Source organism: Parasteatoda tepidariorum, chromosome 10 (assembly GCF_043381705.1).
Source record: "Parasteatoda tepidariorum isolate YZ-2023 chromosome 10, CAS_Ptep_4.0, whole genome shotgun sequence".
NCBI lineage: Eukaryota > Metazoa > Arthropoda > Arachnida > Araneae > Theridiidae > Parasteatoda > Parasteatoda tepidariorum.
The window spans coordinates 57,638,037-57,657,779 of NC_092213.1; the positions used below are offsets into that span (position 1 = coordinate 57,638,037).

The window sequence follows — 19,743 nt, forward strand, 5'->3', positions numbered from 1 at the left end:
AAATAGAGAAGTTTGTAGCTTCCTAGTCCTAGTATGTAGCTACTAGTCTTTTTGAAATGTACTTCCTGCCTTCTTTCCCCCTCCTGTGACGAATTTTGATTATGATGGGAGTTTGACAATTCCTCTGGCTGACCCCTCATTTCCTATTCAAAGAATTTGACCCCCCTTTTCTAGAGGTGTTGCATTTCCTGTATGAAATGCAAGCAAAAAGGGAAAGGAATTTTACTGCTTACTCTATAAGTTAAGTGAATGCGAAAATCAATTCAAGGACACTTCCCCCATAAAATGCGTTAACAAAGTTATAATTTTCTCAAATATTTTGGGAATTAGGGAAAGTAGATCTAAAAAAAAAATTGTTAAATAGAAAATTTACTCCGCTATTTGGAAGTTAATATACGAAGAAATTTCCAAACTGTTCCACGAAAAAATTCGCAAAATGGAGAAACTCGTAAAATGGAAGTTCGTTAAATAGAAGTCCGACTGTATTTGAAGTCAACCCTTTCAGGCAATGAGATTAGCATTTAACTTAGTACATAAAAAGCCATTATTGGAATAAAAGTTATCCAGGGTGATATATATATATATATATTTTTTTGGTGCTTTATTTCAAGAAATTATTTATTTTTCATTCTGAGTTATAACGACTGTACAAGTGTATGTTTCAACTTTTCAACACAGCGCGTTTGCACTGTCTTACAAGTGTTTTGTAGAAGCCATTTTCTTGAAATAATTACGCCAATTTTCCAACTAACTAAACTTTTAGCTACCATATTTCAAATAGTTATTCAACAGCTATCAATTGTGCAGATTGTAGGAAAGTGGATGACACCTTTTGTCACCCTCGATTAAGAATTGTATTTTAAGATCCGACCCTCTCATCTTTGTGAATATAACGAGATGCTCTTTATATTTTTGTAGTTTTTAACTCAATTCAAAAATCAAAGTAACTCGCTAAGTAAGTATCGGAGTAAAACACTATTTATGAAAGTTATAAAAATAAATTTTAATCAAGATTAAAATGATCAAATTTCGCGTTACACGCTAAGAAAAACCAAGAATATGTTTTTCCATGAAATGATTGCTTTTATTGGTATATTAAATTAAATAACTTGCAAGTTAAGTATCGGAATACAATCATATTTATTAAAGTTAAAAAAATAATTTTTTTTAATTAAAATTAAGTTAAAATAATCACAGTTTGTGCTACACGCAAAGGAAAACCACGAAAATGTTTTTCCAAATTGCTTGGTGATAATAGAATTCCAGCTAAATGTTCATTCTCATCTGAATGAAAAGATTTTTTGTAAACAACCATTTTTTTATTATCATTTTCCTTAATAGATACGATACCATCTTTCTGAATATAACGAAAAGCTCTTCTTAGTAACTCAACCCTGGAATCAAAGTAAGTCGGAATTTAAAATAATATTACCAAATTTTGCATTACACTCTAAGGAAAACCACGAAAATGTTTTTCAGATTGCTTTAATCGGTAATAGGATTATAGCTAAATGCTTATTATCGAAAAGAAATTACTTTTTAATTATCAATCATTTTTTGATAGATGGCTTATCATTGTGAATATAATGAAACACCCTTATTATTTTTAATTCAACCCAGAAATCAAAGTAATTAATAATTTAAGTATCGGAGTACAATCATATTGATGAAAGTAATAAGAATAGCTTATTTTAATGAAGATTAAAGTAAAATAATAAATTTTGCGTTACATACGAAGGAAAACCACGAAAAAGTTTTTTTTAGATTGCTGAATGGTAATAAAATTCCAGCTAAATATTGATTATCGCAATGAAATTATTTTTTATAATCAATAGTTTTATCATCATTGACAGATTATCTGTCATCTTAGTGAATACTGTGAAACACACTTCTTATATTTTTAACACATCCCAGAAATCAAAGTAACTTAAAATTTAAGTATCAGAATAAAAGCATATTTATAAAAGCTTTTGTAGTTACCTATTTGTTTTGTAGAAAACCACGAAAATGTTTTTACATTTTTCGATGGTATTGGATAAATCTAAATCTTCCTTATAGCAATGAAATCCTTTTTTAATAATCAATAATTTTTTTAAAAATATTATCTTTCATATAGCCTATGTAGTGTGAAAATTTATTGTTCTTCATGTAATTTATTGTTTTAGCCAGCTTAGATTGCTTATGAAAATATTCTTCATTTTATTTTTTTATTTATTTTTTATAAGCACTTAAATTGTTTTTCCATTTATTTTAAGCATTTGAATTTCAGAACGATATAAAAAAATTTTTTAAAGAATGTATTAGTTTTTTCTTTTTAAATTTTAAGATTTACGAATTATAATTCTTCAAAAAATTGAAAAAAATGTGTTATAAAATTTGCGTAATTCAGAATTTTTGGCACAGAGACAGAATGTAATTATTATTCATTACAATTTACAGAAATCAAATAAAAAAATAGAGTAGAGACCAGTGATGTCAAAGTTCACCGTGACGTCTGTTTGTTATAGCCTTTGCTTTGAATAAATTAGCAAGCCATAATGCCATTCTAGTATCGACCAATCAAATGCCTCTGTTTATAAAAGATTCGGGCAGTCAAGAAACAACCTTTCCGGCTGTTTGTGAACGAGAACCCTATATTAATCCCTGCAAGAAACCAATCCATTTCATCAGATAATTTGTGAAGCATGGACGAGCAATTCTTTTATTGTATAAATTGGAAAATAGTAGATTTTCCTACCCGTAATAAGGAGTGTTACAAATTTTGGCCTTTTAAAGGAAGAAGAGATGCAGTAGATTCCTTTGGGAAAGTTTATAATCCAAGCTTTACCCTTTCTTATAAGAGTGAAGGAAATTCTAGCGAAAAAAGAGTAGTAAGTAAATTCTATTTAAGTGTTGATGGTGCGTTACCGAAAGACTTCGAAGTTCTATGTTCGAGTACATTGAGAGTTGTAAATTGTCATTCTGTTAGATGTAAATTTGATAAAAAACAATTAGAACATGCCAGAGTTTTACTGTTTTATGTTACTACTGAAGAAACAACTTTGAGGGTTGAAGATCAAGTCATGGAGTACTCACGTGATTTTATTTTTACATATTTTACCTTTATAATGTACTTTAACAATTCTGTTACTCCAAAACTGACCAACACTCCAGCAATAAATGTTCCATGTAAAAGAGGTTGTAATTTATGCTCTGATTTTAAAAAACTGTTTGATTCGAAAGAAATGGCTGACGTAACTATTACTGTTGATGGTGTCTCTCTTCTCGCCCACAAATTTGTGCTTGTGACTCGCTCTCCAGTTTTTAAAGCTATGTTCGACAATGATTGCTTGGAATCCAATACGAAAACCATCCAAATTACCGATGCAGATGCCTCTATTTTTAAAAATTTTTTAAAATATCTCTACTGCAGTGAAATCGGTGACAAAAGTTATGATATGGTGCTTAATCTGTACGTGCTTGCAGATAAGTATGCTGTTGATGGTCTTAAAGAAGATAGTAGAGACATACTGGAATCTGAATTAAATGAAGGTACTGTTTGTCAACTTCTTGAGATGTCCCATTTGTTTAGAGATGAAACTTTGTCTGAAAAGGCGGTTGACTTTTTTAAACAACATTTTTCTGCAGTGAGTAAAAAGCCAGAATGGTTAAAAATATGCGAAGATCGTCCCAAAATGGCCTCAGATGTTTTGAGAATGGTTACCTTATTTTTGGATGATAAATCAAAATCAAAAGACCAAAATGAAAGTTTTAAATCAAAAGACCTAAATGAAAGTTTTAAATCAAAAGACCAAAATGAAAGTTTTAAATCAAAAGACCAAAATGAAAGTTCTTTCATCAAAAAGTTGTTTTTTTTAAATATTTTTTGGGTTAACATATTTATTTTTTTTACTCTGGTCAAAAATTCAATTGTTAAAAGGTCAATTGTGATGGTCAATTTTTAAAAAGTAAATTGCCATCATCAAAGTCAATTTTAGAGTTAAGAATGTAATTTAAAAAATTTACTTATTTTATTTAACAAATTAAATTTATTTCATGTATGCGCAAATTTTGGAAGAATATTTGATTCAGTGTAATAAATTTGTAATATTTTTTATCTGGACAACATTAATATTTCTAAATTTTGCTAGAAATTGCGAAATATATTACAATTTCTGCCTTTTTTTTCCATCAGAAATCACTAAAAATACAATACTCCTTTCTTAATTTTACATTGCAATTTCCTTAATTTTTGGAAGATGCTTTATTTGTTTTCCTTAGTTTTGAATTTTATTGCTCAAAAAGTTATTTCAGTAGTTTTATTTAGCAATTACCCATTATGTTCTTGTTGTTTAGTGAAATATAGGTTATAACTCTGTTTTTTTTTTTTTTTGCAATTTATTTAGAGGATTATCCCTCCAATTTTGAATCAAAAATATTTCGTATCATAAAAGAATAAATCTTCTATTCAAAATTTTTATTTGATAAATTAGTTTTCTTTTGCTTAACTATTACTTTTTAAACGATGTTATATACACGCTTAATCTATTTTATTTATTGAATAGTTCAATAGTTAATGTTATAAAGTTTAAATAATTCCACCTCATTGATGAACTAGATTATCTATGTGAAATTTTGTGATATCCGTAGAAACAATGAAATAAGTACGGTTTTTCTGTTCCAAAACTCAATTAAGCTAAATTCATTAAAATTAGTTTTTGTTGCTTCATTAATTTACATCTCTCAATTATTAATATTCTAATTTCCTCGCATTCATATGTAGTTTTCTATCAGTTTGAAATTTTCAATGATATGTGTTTTTTATTTTTCTTTATAGCTAAATTTTCTATTAGTACATTGATGTATAGTATTTATCATTATCTGCCTGTATATGTATGAAGAAGCAATTTTTTCTGTTAAAAATTCAATTTTGTTCCCTTCCTTTTGCACTCAAAGTTTCATGTTGGAAAGAAAAATTTTGAAAAAATCATGATTTTTTTAGCATTAAATGTAAAATTGGGCTTATTTTGAAAATAGTCTTAGGAACATGAGTTTTTACTGATTATAATTCAATCAACTCAGTTAGAAGAGTAATTTACTTAGGTGTAAAATGTATTAGTTATTTCTGCATCTGAGTTTTGAATAATTAATTTCATTTCAATATAAATGAGTACTCTGATGTTTTTAGCTTAGTATAACCATTAATTTTTTATAAAATTTATTAATATGTAATGGAGTTTCCCACTAAAATCCATTAATTATGCAAAACTTGCCTTCAGAAATATATCTTGAACTTAAAAAAAAATTGTTTTAAAAATTAATATTTTATCGCGGTTTTGAATTTTAAGATAATTTTATGAGGATTCCAGCCAGCTAAACATAATAGTTTCAATCACCTATTCCAAAATAATACCAAGAATATTAGTCATTTTACATATTCGTAGAAAAATAAGTAAAAAAATTATACATATATATATATATATTTTTTTTTTCATTTTGAGATTATTATACATGCTGCACCCATAGGATTCCTTAGAGATCTTTAATTCCTTGCTTAATATGCACAGTGTGTGTAGCATTTTTAAATGTGCTTAAAGATGCTTACTTTTTACTAATATTTTTTGAAAGCCCACAAAGGTACTTTTTTTATTCGGGGTATGTAAAAAGTGCTTAATTTTTCATATTTTAAAAAGAGATTTGTTTTTCTTTGCTGTGCTGATTTTCATTCTAAATTACAAAAAAAATGCAAGAATTTTTGCTATTTTCTCTCCAATATTTATCAGAATCTAGTTATTTTATCTTGATTATGTAAAGTTTGTGAATTTTTTTGGTTTTATGTTTATAAATTAAGAACTTTAACCGATAGGAAAAAATAATTTTTATTACTGCACAGTTCCTAATTATGATTTTTTTGTAAAGTGATTGAAAATATATTTTGAAAAAGTACTTAAAAAAGGTGCTTATTTATGTTGAAAGAAATCTGGATACGCACCCTGGTTTCAGCTTACCAATTTCAAATTAATTTCTTTGTGTGTTTGCTCAATTCAGGTTGTGTTTGTAAGGAAAATTTCTGTATCGTGATTTGCGGCAGAATAATTGCCAATTTTTGACAGGATTCTAATATTGCGTATTCAATAGAACACCCTATTGCCATTATTCTTGTGGATCTTCCTATTGCAATTACTTTTAAGATTTGCATCCATAAACAATTTAAGTTTTTAAAAAATACATGTTTTTCTTGATTGTTTTATTCTTCTACAAATGTTTTCTGTTTTTATTGCAACTAAAGCTTCATTTCCTAAAACTATAAACTCCTTATATTTGTAACATGGATGATTTTCGACAACTTTTGAACTTGTTTATTTACTAATAAATTTTGTCTACATCTGTCTAGTTTTTAATGCCTATTTTTAAAAAATAACAATTTTAAATTGCTATTTATTGTTAAATAAATACAATACTTATGTTTTAATTCAAAAATTTAACTTTTTTTACTATTTTAACTATTTATTTATAATGACATTTGATGCGAAATCATTTGGCACTAATTGATTTTATGAAACTACTTTATTGCAAAGTTTACCTTTTATCAAATATGAAACCAATTTTTTCTAGGGCACAGGAAGTTGTAAAAACCTGAAGAAATGGAGGAAACTAAAAATGACCAAATATGATTTTTTTTAACTACAAATTAATTGTTCAAAATTTAAGACATTAAATTAAATATAGTGTAAGAAAGTTAAACTTGTTTCATTTAATTTTAATAAAAATATTTTTTTCATGCTTCAGTTTCATTCAGAATTTTAAAATGTATAGAATCTATTACAATTTATTTTGAATCTGTATTAATACAATCCATATTTTCAAAAATAAATGTGTACATTTATACCCAGAAAAATAATGTGTACTTTTATTTTACTGAATATTCTGTTAAAAGATCATTTTAAATATATATAAAAAATATGGCTGAATAGGAAATTGATTAAAAAAATTTTTATTGAAAAACTAACATTTTGAACAATAAAATTTAAACTGTTAAAATTTTTTTAATGCTTAATGTTTTTTTTTTTTTTTTTTTTTAAATTTTTAGAAAACTTCTTTAATGCTTAATGGTTTTTTTTAAAAAAAATAATAATTTAAAAATAAATTTTCCTTTCTTAAAACAAACTGATGGAAAACTTAAAAATTTTATTGAACACCCGATAAAATTTTTTAGAGTTCACTTTACGGTAACCAGTGTTCAACTCCGTGTCCTTGTAATTTTTAACCAAATCTAGAAGACAAAGGAACTCCGGGTAAGTATTGGGAGAAATTTTGCTTTCTTGGAGGACTTTTTGATGGAACTAACCCACATTTGCTTTACATGGAGCGGAAAACCACAAAAACCTCCCATGGTTAGCATGAAAGATCTGGCTTTTCGTAAGCTGCAGACTTCACTTTGCAATATGCTTTACAGAGCTTATTGCAATAAGCCCGAGAAATGACGTCACCAGTGTGCAAGTACTTGAATTTTAGTTACCTTTCAACATATTTAAATTGAGCAAACTGTATATAAATCGAAGGTTACTTAAAATAATGTGTTACATATTGTTAAAACAGAGGAAAACCACAAAAACCTCCCATGGTTAGCCTGAAAAATCTGGCTTTTCGTAAGCTGCAGACTTCACTTTGCAATATGCTTACAGAGCTTATTGCAATAAGCCCGAGAAATGACGTCACCAGTGTGCAAGTACTTGAATTTTAGTTACCTTTCAACATATTTAAATTGAGCAAACTGTATATAAATCGAAGGTTACTTAAAATAATGTGTTAGATATTGTTAAAACTTCGTATAAAACCTTAATACTAAGCTAGATCAAAATAATAATTCTGACAGTTTTGGATTAGGAGGCTGGTGAGCTCAGTAAATAGGGAACTACTACATTTTTGGAATGCACAAATTTTTTTTAGGTTCGTTCTTAAGAATATGGGGGTAACGTAATCTGGAAAATGAGCTACCAGTAGAAAAGTCAAGAGAGTGAACAAAACTTTGGCCCCTTAATGTGATTTTCACTTTTTAAATACTTATCCCTATCCCTATCTTGAAAATTTAAAACTTCTTGAAGAAGTTTAAAACTTTTGCACACTAATATAAAACTTGCTTATTCAAAAAATAATTCGTACGACTATTATTTTTTCATTAATGCTTTGTTATCTTTATTATTTCATCTAATAATGGTCAAAACATTAGATGATATGCAAATATTTTCATAATTTTAAACTAAGTTATTTTAAATAGCAAAATTTGAAAGAAATAGGTCGAATAAAAAATACAATTTTATAATTTGTTGGAAAATATTTCACCAATCCCACTACTTCTCTTATTTGAAATTAAATAAAATTTTGCCTCTCACATGTTATTCAATAAAGTAAAAATAAATACCTTTTTTGCATTACATCTTTGAATATAAGTTTTACAAATGTGAGTAGAGAAAGAAGTCCATATATATAACAAAATACGTTAAAAATGAAGAAGTGGTCTAAGCTTTTGACCTCTTTTTTTCTTCATTAAACTATCGGGACTATCCTCGATATTTTGATAGTGAAGAATCTAACAAAGAAAGGTTACATTTCGTATTTAAGTTAATTTACTATTTTGAGGTAAATAATATATTTGAAGTCAACCCTTTCAGGTAATGAGATTAGCAGTTAATGTAGTATATAAAAAGCCATTATTGCAATAAAAGTTATCCAGGGTGATATATATATATATATATTTTGTTGCTTTATATCAAGAAACTATTTGTTTTTCATTCTGAGTATAACGACTGTAGAAGTGTATGATTCAACTTTTCAACACAGCACGTTTGCATTGTCTTACAAGTGTTTTGTAGAGGCCGTTTTCTTGAAATAATTATGTCAATTTTCCAACTAAACTAAACTTTTATCTACCATACTTCAAATTGTTATTCAACAGCTATGAATTGCGCTGACTATAGGGAAGTGGATGACACCTTTTGGCACCCTCAATTAATAATATTTTGAGACTCGACCAGCTCAAAAATAAGATGTAATATAAGCAAAAATTACACTGGGGAAAATATCTGTCACATTTATACTNTATCCTTTAAAAAATATATAAATTTTATGTATTAATTAAATTTCACATATGAATATAGGTTTTTGACATTTTCGACATTTTTGACAGTGAGGTTTTTGACGTGACGGTTTAAACCATGGTTTAAACTGTCAAAAACTGTCACATGTCAAAAACCTGCCAACCCTGCTTTGCTACGATGATTTTCGTTCTAAATTACAAAAAATGCAAGAATTTTTACTATTTTCCCTCCAATATTTATCAGAATCTAATTATTTTATCTTGATTATGTAAAGTTTTTTGATTTTATGTTTATAAATTAAGAACTTTAACCGATAGGAAATTTTTTTTTTATTTTGCACAGTTCCTAATTATGATTTTTTTTGTAAAGTGATTAAAAATATTTTTTGAAAAAGTACTTAAAAAAGGTGCTTATGTTGAAAAAAATCTGGCTATACACCCTAGTGCAGCTTACCAATTATAAATTAATTTCTTTGTGTGTTTGCTCAATTCAGGTTATGTTTGAAAGGGAAATTTCTGTATCGTGATTTGCGGCAGAATAATTGCCAATTTTTGACAGGATTCTAATATTTAATATTCAACAAGGGCATTATACATTATTATAGAACACCCTATTACCATTATTCTTGTGGATCTTCCTATTGCTATTATTTTTAAGATTTGCATCCATAATCAATTTATGCTTTTAAAATATACATTTATTTCTTGATTGTTTTATTTTTCTACAAATGTTTTCTGATTTTATTGTAACTAAAGCTTCATTTCCTAAAACCATAAACTCCTTGTATTTGTAACATGGATGAATTTTCACAACTTTTGAACTTGTTTATTTACTAATAAAATAAATCTTGTCTACATCTGTCTAGTTTTTAATGCCTATTTTAAAAAAATAACAATTTCGAATTAATTGCTATTTATTGTTAAAAAAATACAATACTTGTAGTCATGCTTTCATTCAAAAATGTAATTTTTTTTACTATTTTAACTATTTACTTATAATTACATTTGATACGAAATCATTTGGCACTAATTGATTTTATGAAACTACTTTAATGCAGAGTTTACCTTTTATCAAATATGAAACCAATTTTTTTCTAGGACACAGGAAGTTGTAAAAACCTGAAGAAATAGAGGAAACTAAAAATGACCAAATATGATTTTTTTAACTATTTAATTAATTGTTCAAAATTTTAAGTCATTAAATTAAATATAGTGTAAGAAAGTAAAATTTGTTTCATTTAGTTTTTAAAAAAATATTTTTTCATACTATAGTTTTATTCAGAATTTTAAAATGTATAGAATCTATAACTATTTATTTTAAATCTGGATTAATACAATCCATATTTTCCAAATTAAATGTGTACATTTATACTCAGAAAAATACTGTGTACTTTTATTTTACTGAATATTCTGTTGAAAGATCATTTTATCATCATATATATAAAATATGGCTGAATAGGAAATTGATTAAAAAAATGTTTATTTAAAAACTAATATTTTGAACAATAAAATTTCGACTGTTAAAAATTTTTTAATGCTTAATGTTTTTTAAGAAAGAAAAAAATTTAGATAATTTTGTTTTCAATTAATTTTCCTTTCTTAAAACAAACTGATGGAAAACTTACAAATTTTAACAGCCGACACAATTTTTTAGAGTTGACGTTTGCAGACTTCACTTTGCAATATGCTTACAGAGCTTATTGCAATAAGCCAGAGAAATGACGTCACCTGTGTGCAAGTACTTGAATATTAGTTACCTTTCAACATATTTATATTGAACAAACTGTATATAAATCGAAGGTTACTTAAAATGAATATGTTACATAATGCTAAAACTTCATATAAAACCTTAATACTAAGCTAGACTAAAATAATAATTCTGACAGTTTTGGAGGTTGGTGAGCTCAGTAACTAGGGGATGGAGATCTCTACTACATTTTTGGAATAAACATATTTTTTTTAGTTTCGCTCTTCAAAATATGGGGGGTAACGTAATCTGGAAAATGAGCTACCAGTAGAAAAGTCAAGAGAGCGAACAAAACTTTGGCCCCTTAATGTGATTTTCACTTTTTAAATACTTTTCTCTATCTTGAAAATTTAAAACTTCTTAAAGAAGTTTAAAACTTTTACACACTAATATGAAACTTGCTTATTCAAAAAATAATTAATACGACAAGTATTTTTTTATTAATGATTTGTTATCTTTATTATTTCATTTAATAATAGTCGAAAAACATTAGATGATATGCAAATATTTTCATAATTTTAAACTAAGTAATTTTAAATAGCAAAATTTGAACAAAATAGGTTGAATAGATATGATGATTAAAAATACAATTTTATAATTTGGAAAATATTTTACCAATCCCACTACTTCTCTTATTTGAAATTAGATAATAATTGTACAAATGTGAGTAAAAAAAAGAAGTCCAGATATATAACAAGATACTACATTAAAAATGAAGAAGTGGTCCAAGCTTTCGACCTCTTTTTCCCCCCATTAAACTATTGGGACTATCCTCGATATTTTGATAGTGAAGAATCTAAATCTAACAAAGAAAGGTTACATTTAGTATTTAAGTTAATTTACTATTTTGAAGTATATAATATATTTTAAGTCAACCCTTTCAGGTAATGAGATTAGCAGTTAATGTAGTATATAAAAAGCCATTATTGGAATAAAAGTTATCCAGGGTGATATATATACATATTTTAATGCTTTAATATCAAGAAACTATTTGTTTTTCATTCTGAGTATAACGACTGTAGAAGTGTATGTTTCAACTTTTCAACACAGCACGTTTGCATTGTCTTACAAGTGTTTTGTAGAAGCAGTTTTCTTGAAATAATTATGTCAATTTTCCAACTAACTAAAGTTTTATCTACCATACTTCAAATAGTTATTCAACAGCTATGGATTGCGCTGACTATAGGGAAGTGGATGACACCTTTTGGCACCCTCAATTAATAATATTTTGAGACTCGACCAGCTCAAAATACGATGTAATTTAAGCAAAAATTACACTGGGGAAAATTTTTTTCCACATTTATACTATTTTACCTAAATCGGGTGTGTGGATTGCAACTCTAAAATTAGTTCTGTTCGGACAGCTACATATTTTTTTCAAAATTATATTTTTATTTTAGTTATTTTTTGTCTGAATGTACAAGTTTTTTAAAAAAATGTCTTTTTTTATATATATACTTGTCTCCTAATTCGACAATAATGCTTAAGAGAGAAAACAAATAATCTTAACGTATTACATCATAAACTAAAATGCATTATTGCTTTCTTCCTACCACTCCCTACGTAGCATGGAAGTGGGGACACTTAGTATTTACACAAGGGAATTAATAGAAAATCCTAGTTAGGAATGCTATTTTTCAATTGCATTTATTTATATAAAGTATTTTTTTCGTTCATTTTGCAAATAATTAAAAAAAGGGATCATTTTTATTGTAAAGAAAATGGGGAAGAACGGAAGATATGATATTTGATTAAAAGTAAAGCAGTATGTTATCTTCAGGTATCAGTTGAGCAAGAGACCAAAAGAGCCTGAAAAAAAAAACCACCTACAAAGATATTTTAAGCTTTAAAAAATCTTGTTACTTCTACGTGAAACAAATTACATTCCAAAATTTACTTATGATTTATCAACTGCTATTTTGCATATAAAATTATTTTCATGCTATACTAGTTTTATACAAATAAATTTTTCGTGTTAATTTATTTCAATTAAAAAAATTCATTTTATGAATTCAAACAAATTACCAAAATAAATGAATATATTAGGAGGCATGATAAATGTATTTGTACAGGTGAAATGATAATTGTTTTTATACAATTCAATAAGGTTAAAAATTTTCTTTGTTAAATAAAAGTTTTTCTACCCATCCCACTTCATTGAGCAACCCTTTGCTTATTCAAATTGTCTCAAGTCTACTTCATGTCACATCATGTATTTTTACTTCTTTTTTAACAATTAATTTCTTCTCTACAAAATAGATGGCATTTCAGTCGCACTTATTGATGTTTTGCTGTAGATGGTCTTTTGCTGTGCCTTTGATATATTGTGAAAAATGGCAGGGGAACACAGTGGCGTACGCAAGGGAGGGGTTTAAACACCCCCCTTGAGCTCAGACAAAATGGCAAAAATAAAAATTTTAGTAGAAATTATGCGGGCTATTATTTTTTAAGACTATATATTTTTATTTGCCTTATGCCTACTTTTTTTTCTCACTTTATTTCTCTGAATAGTGAAAAAACATTTACTATAATAGGGTTGTACTTTTCTTTTGTAACCAAATTCACGTGATACTGTTACGGACTGGTTCCTTTCTGTTCTGCCAGTTCCGATAGATTTAGAGATTGTCATTTCGCAAGGTCTTTAAGCCAATATTCTGGAATCCTAGACGTTCTGTCGTCTTTGAGACAATTCGAGAATATTGGAGATTTTGGTAAAAAATTACAAAAAAGTGGGAACGGAGTACAGTGGAGTTAGTTAGTCAGACAAAGAGTTATTTCTGCCACTTGTCGCTAAATCTGTTTTGTTTTGTCTTAACAAAAATTCATTCAAAAGCTATTCTTATGAAATTCTTAAAAAGTTCATTCAATCGCCGAACCCGTCCTCGCCACTATTTCGACTAGTGAAGAAATCAGTAACAATATCATTGGAGATACTGTGCTCGTTGAAGTTATTCATTCCAGCTCGAAATTTTGAGATCGTAGCATAGCGGATATTTCTATGTCAATATATCTATATATTGTTACTGTTCTTGGATCTGTAGGAAGTCAAAATGCAAGAATTTAAGAAATTTTAATTATTTTGAGAAAAAATCACGACCTGAAATTAGTAAGGTGAGAGCATCTAGTACCAATGTAAGTTTTTCTGTTGTACAGAAATGTGATACTTCCGTTGAAGAAAACGTTTCTAGCGTAACAAAATCTGATAAATGTGAAAGTGGCCCTCAAAAAAATTACTTCCCACCCATATGACATCGGACTGTTTTCAGTAGATATTACATTATGTTCTTAAACTTAAAAAATCAAATCAAAATTTAACTAAACAATGTTGTCTAAATAAAAAGTCAAAACTGTCTAAATTAGGGAAATAATAGTGCTTTAATACATACTCGAAATTCTTTTAGTAAATTATGCTTCAGAAAATTATGAACACCCCCCTTGAAAAAATTCTGCGTACGCCACTGGGGGAACATACCTCCATGATCAGCTATGATTTTAACTGGGAAATCAAAGCTTTTACTGCCATTGAATACGGCTTTTTATCCTTTGGAAGGATATCTGCGATTTAACATTTTTCTGGAGCGTGATTTTCGTGACACGAAACACATATTTTTTTCTCCCTAGATATTCATGCTAAGTTTGAGAAACCCCATAAAATGTAATTCCAGATAGTAATTCGATCAATTTCAAGTGAGTGCGAGGTATCTACGGATAAGGAAAAATTGATTTCACATATTCAACGGAAAAAAATTTAATATGGTAATTTTTTTAAAAATTTTTTTGAAGAATATTTGATTTAGTCTAATAAATTGGAACCATTTCTCTCATGGCTTTATTAAAATGCTGTAATATTGCACCAATTCTTGACAGCAATAGGGCAGTCCGTAGAAGATGTCACACTTTAATATTTTGCCTCCTCGCTCTCTGTCTCTCTGATTGTCATACTTCCCTTTAACCACTACGCTCTTCTCACATGCCATGCTACGTACTACACAAGCTTATACTAGCAGTGACGAAATAAAGCATGTGTTAGGCGTCAAAATTAAAATTTCATTTTAAACTTTAATTGAGCATAACAGTAAAGATGTTTTAATTAAAATATATATAAAACTAATTCTACGAAAAGTGGTAAAGGTACCTTCGACAACTGTGGTTGAATAATAGGCAAAATTGTAAAAGAATGAATGAATTTCTTTTTTATGATTTGAAAAAAAAGAGAATAATTGATTCTTTTGTATGCTTGTTGCAAATCTTACAGAATTGACTAAGCACTTCTAGGTCCAAAACTTTTCCGGTGTCCACGGAAAGAACAGCTGCACATCTGCCATATTCCATCAACTGTTACGCAGCATTCATTTTTATGAGAGGAATTTAATTTTGAAGATTGTGCTGCTGTAGATGCAGCCTCTGACAGTTTGATCTATTGCACCCTGTATGAAGTTTTGGTCATTAATGGAATATCAAGTGTGCTGAATTTCACTGAAAATCCTTTACCAATAATTCTCATTCCAAATACAACAAGAAGATTGAGAGTGTTCCCATTGTCAATTTTCGAAGTTGAAGTGAATCCCTTCACAAAAGAACAGTCCCTGCATTTCAGAGAGAAGTTTGATCGGAGGCCATGCCTGGCGTCTTCAATCAACAAGTCCTTGCTTCAAACAAGATGGGCAAGAAAGTAGCATGAATATTGACATCAAGACTTGAATATCAAAAATTCTATTACCAGAAAGGGTTTCAAAATCAAAATTTAAGGAAATATCAGTCAACCCTTTTCCAATTTTAGATGAACTGGCATATTGTGTAGGATCAGTAACATTCCCGTTAGTGTCACAGGAGCAGTGAACTGATTTCCAGAAAACTTTCGCTTTTTCTGACGAAACTTTCGTCCGTGTCCCATAGTAATGAAACAATTAAAAAAAAATAACAATAAAACAAAAATTTAATTAAAAACAAAACAACTTATGCGACAAATATTGAGTAATATAAACGAATAGAATAGCGAGCGTCAATTTGAAAAAGATGTAAACCTTGGCAAACAAAAGTAAGCCAAGATGTAAACAAACATAAATTTAATAGCGTTGCCAGGTTTAACATGCATTTTTCATGAAATATTATTTGAGGCTTTAAAGTAGCATTTTAAAAAAGAACGGGAACTGTGAAATCAGAATAAATAGTTAGAAAAAGAAGATGTTAAGCTTTTAGTTTCGATTTCGAAACGCTGCTTGCAGACGAAAGTTGTCTGATTAGCTCCTGCTAAAGCTGTAACTTCGTTTCCAGTGATCAGAAATTAAAAAACTAAATATTTTCTTGAAGCTAATGAAATAATAAAAAATGTAGAACATAAAACTCAATTTGTCGAATTTTGATGAAAATCGCTATTCTTGGTTAGTGTGACATCATTTAGAGACAGCTCCAATGATGCAATAGACAGGGTGCGTAGCTTTTTCAAAACTTGCTTAAAGGTTCTTATTTTTTATTTATGTTTCTTAAAAGCGCCTAAAGGTGCTCTTTTTATTTTCGGGGTTTGTAAAAAGTTCTTATTTTTCCATCTTTTAAAAAGAGATATTTTTTTGGAGTGTCGATTGTTATTCTAAATAACTAAAAAATGCATGATTTTCACAATTTTCTCTGCAATATTTATGAGAAACTAGTTTATTTTATCATGATTATGTAAAGATTTTGAAAATGTTTTTGAATTTTATTGAAGCATCTACCTTTGAATAGTAAATAAAGTAAGACATAAATAATATATTCCTTCAATGAATAAAATCTTAATGCAGAACCATACGAACATTTGATAACTTGAAAGTTATGCATGGAATTTGCTCGTTTCTCTATTGAAATTATTTCTGATAATTTCAGGCTCACCGGGTATATTTGTAATCATCTTCTGAGAAGAAAAGAAAAATCATTATAAATGCATGTTTCAATTTCTACTCGGCAAAAGATTGGTAGTGTCGCCATCTAGTTGAAACAGAAGCTATTTTTGCTGAATATATTGCGCACAGAATTTACAGTGCCAGAAGCGAGGATAAGAAAGCAATTAAAATAAATGGTATAATTATTATTAATATTATAGCATTAATTCATTCTTAATGCATTGTTTTAAATCCTAAAAATTGCAATTTTAAAATCTTAAAATTATTCAGGTTTTTAGATAACGCAACATAGAATTAAATCTCTTATTACGTAAATCCGGGAGACGTGAGCAAGCTTATATTAATTGAAATAAATCTAACAATCATTTGGAGCATTTTTTTCCAAGCCGCGTTGTGGAACCAACACAGTCCGCTCGCAGCCCTTTTCAATCCTTTTTTTTTTTAACTGAAATACTTTTTTCAAGACTTAAATTCACGAGCATTTATTTCACGAATTAGTCGGCGTTTATTTTTTTTTCTTTTTCTAAAAAAAAAAAAAATATTTAAAATTTTGATAATTTTAAATAATAAAGGAAAAGAAAGAAGAAATTTTCGTGGCGATGTTGAGTATTAACTGTAGCAATTCACAATTGAAGAACTATGTTAAGAATATGTTAAGCAATTTTTTTAGTTAGCTCAAAAAATCAATTATAGAATGGGTAGAAACATCAAGAAGTTTGAAAATTGTACTAAAGAAGGCAAAGACCCACCCCGAGCTGTCGAATCAATGATGATGATGACTATGAAGCTTGCAGTTTTTTTTTTCTCCAGAAATTCCAATGAATTTAAGTTGTTATTTAACATTTTCTATTATTAAGCATTTAACGTGTATTGAAAAGAAAATATTGCAAGTTTTTTAACATTTTAGTACTTCTCGCGCAGAAAATAAGTCAATTATTAGCTTCATAAGCACTATATTTACTGCAATGAACTTGAGGAGGAACTCAATTATAAATAGACTGACAAATGATTCTGTAAACTCAGCTTGATTCTGAAATTTAAAGAACTTTTCAAAGTGCCGTTATATTTTATGCATTTAATATCTTAATTGTAACACTCATAACAGTTTTTTAAGTTTTAGATTATTATCCCGTTATTTTTTTCTGCTTCCAAAGACTCGAACTTACAGTGAACGAAAATGTTCACAGTAAACAATTCCGGATATTGGCACTTTAGGGTGCATCATCCATAAAATCTAATTTTATCGTAAAATATACCGTAATTTTTACAGTAATATTTATTTAATTTGACTGATTCAGTGATTTTACTATAATTATTACTGTAAAAATCACAGTATATCAGATTTTCTGTTCCGGTGAAAATGGATTTCACGGTAAAAAATACCGGCACCTTATGTGCAGGTATATTTTATCGAAAATTTTTACAGTGTACTTACGGTCATCAAATTAATAAAATTGTTTAAGCATAAACAAATTTAACCTTTTTATTTTTACCACATGTGAACTCTTGTTGCTGTGAAGCATACATATATTTTTAAAATTTCCTGAAATACGAAAGGTCTAAAAATAAAAATAAGTAAGCCATATTACTGACATAAAAAAATGTCAAAACACTTTCTATATAATTTATTTTCACACCATATCTTTTTCCTTACTTATTTGTTGACTTAATATGAACAGATCATCTATGAATTATAAAATTATCGTATTAAGGGCTATCAAATAAAATCATTGCTAGAATTTCTGGTCACGTATTACTAGCAAAAATATCAATTATTTTCCCCAATCTAGTTACACCTGTTCCATTGTTCTAGAATTTCACCCCAAAAGATATTGAACTGATAAAAGCATCTTTGTTACGCTTATTATTTATTAGGCTTGGGAGCAAATTGGTTGCAACCATTGCATTTTTTAATTCACTTTCATTAGAATAAGTTACAATTCAATTGAGTTACGTTTCAATTGGTACAGTTTGTACTAATTTATGAACAGCATAGTTATTAAAAGCAAACTGTACCTAAAATATAGGTTGATACAGTATATTCTTAATAGCTTAATTTTATTAGTTCATTATTAAAAAAAAATTTATTATTTTTTCGTGTCTAAAACATTTGAATATGAAACGATTTTCCGATAAAAAGCACGCTGTAAAAAATTACGGTAAAAAGTATCGACACTCAGGGTACCGGTACTTTTTACCGTAAAATTTATTTTTACCGGATCGAGCTACCGGGACATGTTATGGAACAAAGAAAAACCCTCAAGCACCGTAGTTTTTACAGTAAAATTACTCGAATTAAATAAATATTACTGTAAAAGTTACGGTATAATATTTTACGGTAAAATGGATTTTTCAGAGGATGCACCCAAAGTACCGGTGCTTGCACCGTTATTTGATCCGTTATTGAAAAATCGTTCTTTGAAAAATTGTTTTAGGTATTAATCTATATTACAGCTATATAATTTATAAGCTATATCATTTATAAACCACGGCTATAATTTACAGATATCTGAAACGCTATTTTGCTATGTAAAAAATTTCGAATCAAATTACGGTATTAAATGGCGGTCCCATCATCCCTAAAATATACTGTAAATTTTAGTGATATTCATCCAGTAATTTTATGATAATTATTTCTAGTAAAATTACGGTATAACAGATTTTTTGTTGGATGGAAATGAATTTTACGGTAAAAAGTACCTGCAACTTGAGTGCCGGTACTTTTTGCCGTAACTTGATTCGAAATTTTTTAATGTATAGGCTTACTCTATGTTGTGTAATTTTTTAAATTATAAAAACAGTTTTCTCTGTTTTCTTAGTTTAAAAAATTATTAGGAAATTATTTCATTCCATAGTTAATAATACTAATTTCACCCACTTAACTACTCGTAATACATCTTGTACAGTACAGTTAAGAGTTTACACAGTTTAAAATAGTATAATGTGTTTACAATACTTCTTGTTTATCCGTGACAATATATATATATATATAGTGGACACCTTAATTAACATTTCAGAAAAAAAAGATTAACTTTATTAATTAA

The 19,743-nt window shown here is 28.0% G+C and overlaps 2 protein-coding genes across 3 annotated transcripts in view; both read left to right on the plus strand.

Annotated features, from left to right (window-relative positions):
* The window catches only part of LOC107439678 (TD and POZ domain-containing protein 5-like), a 64,250-nt gene that overhangs the window by 21,864 nt on the left and 22,643 nt on the right, over nt 1-19,743 (plus strand). The window contains exon 1 of one of the 2 annotated variants that reach the window (XR_011638026.1): nt 10,666-10,810. The exons of the other annotated variant lie outside the window; for it this stretch is intronic. The gene's annotated coding sequence lies outside the window, so the exon portion shown is untranslated. Of the gene's footprint in view, nt 1-10,665; nt 10,811-19,743 lie in introns of those variants that run through there. 2 annotated transcript variants of the gene reach the window in all.
* LOC110282162 (speckle-type POZ protein) lies at nt 2,685-4,820 on the plus strand. Its single transcript, XM_071186972.1, has 2 exons — nt 2,685-3,844; nt 4,817-4,820. The coding sequence occupies exons 1-2, from the start codon at nt 2,685-2,687 to the stop codon at nt 4,818-4,820; spliced, it is 1,164 nt and encodes a 387-aa protein (XP_071043073.1).

Excerpts from the sequence above, each read along its gene's own strand:
- LOC110282162 (XM_071186972.1), top strand. The coding sequence starts at position 2,685 with ATGGACGAGCAATTCTTTTATTGTATAAATTGGAAAATAGTAGATTTT.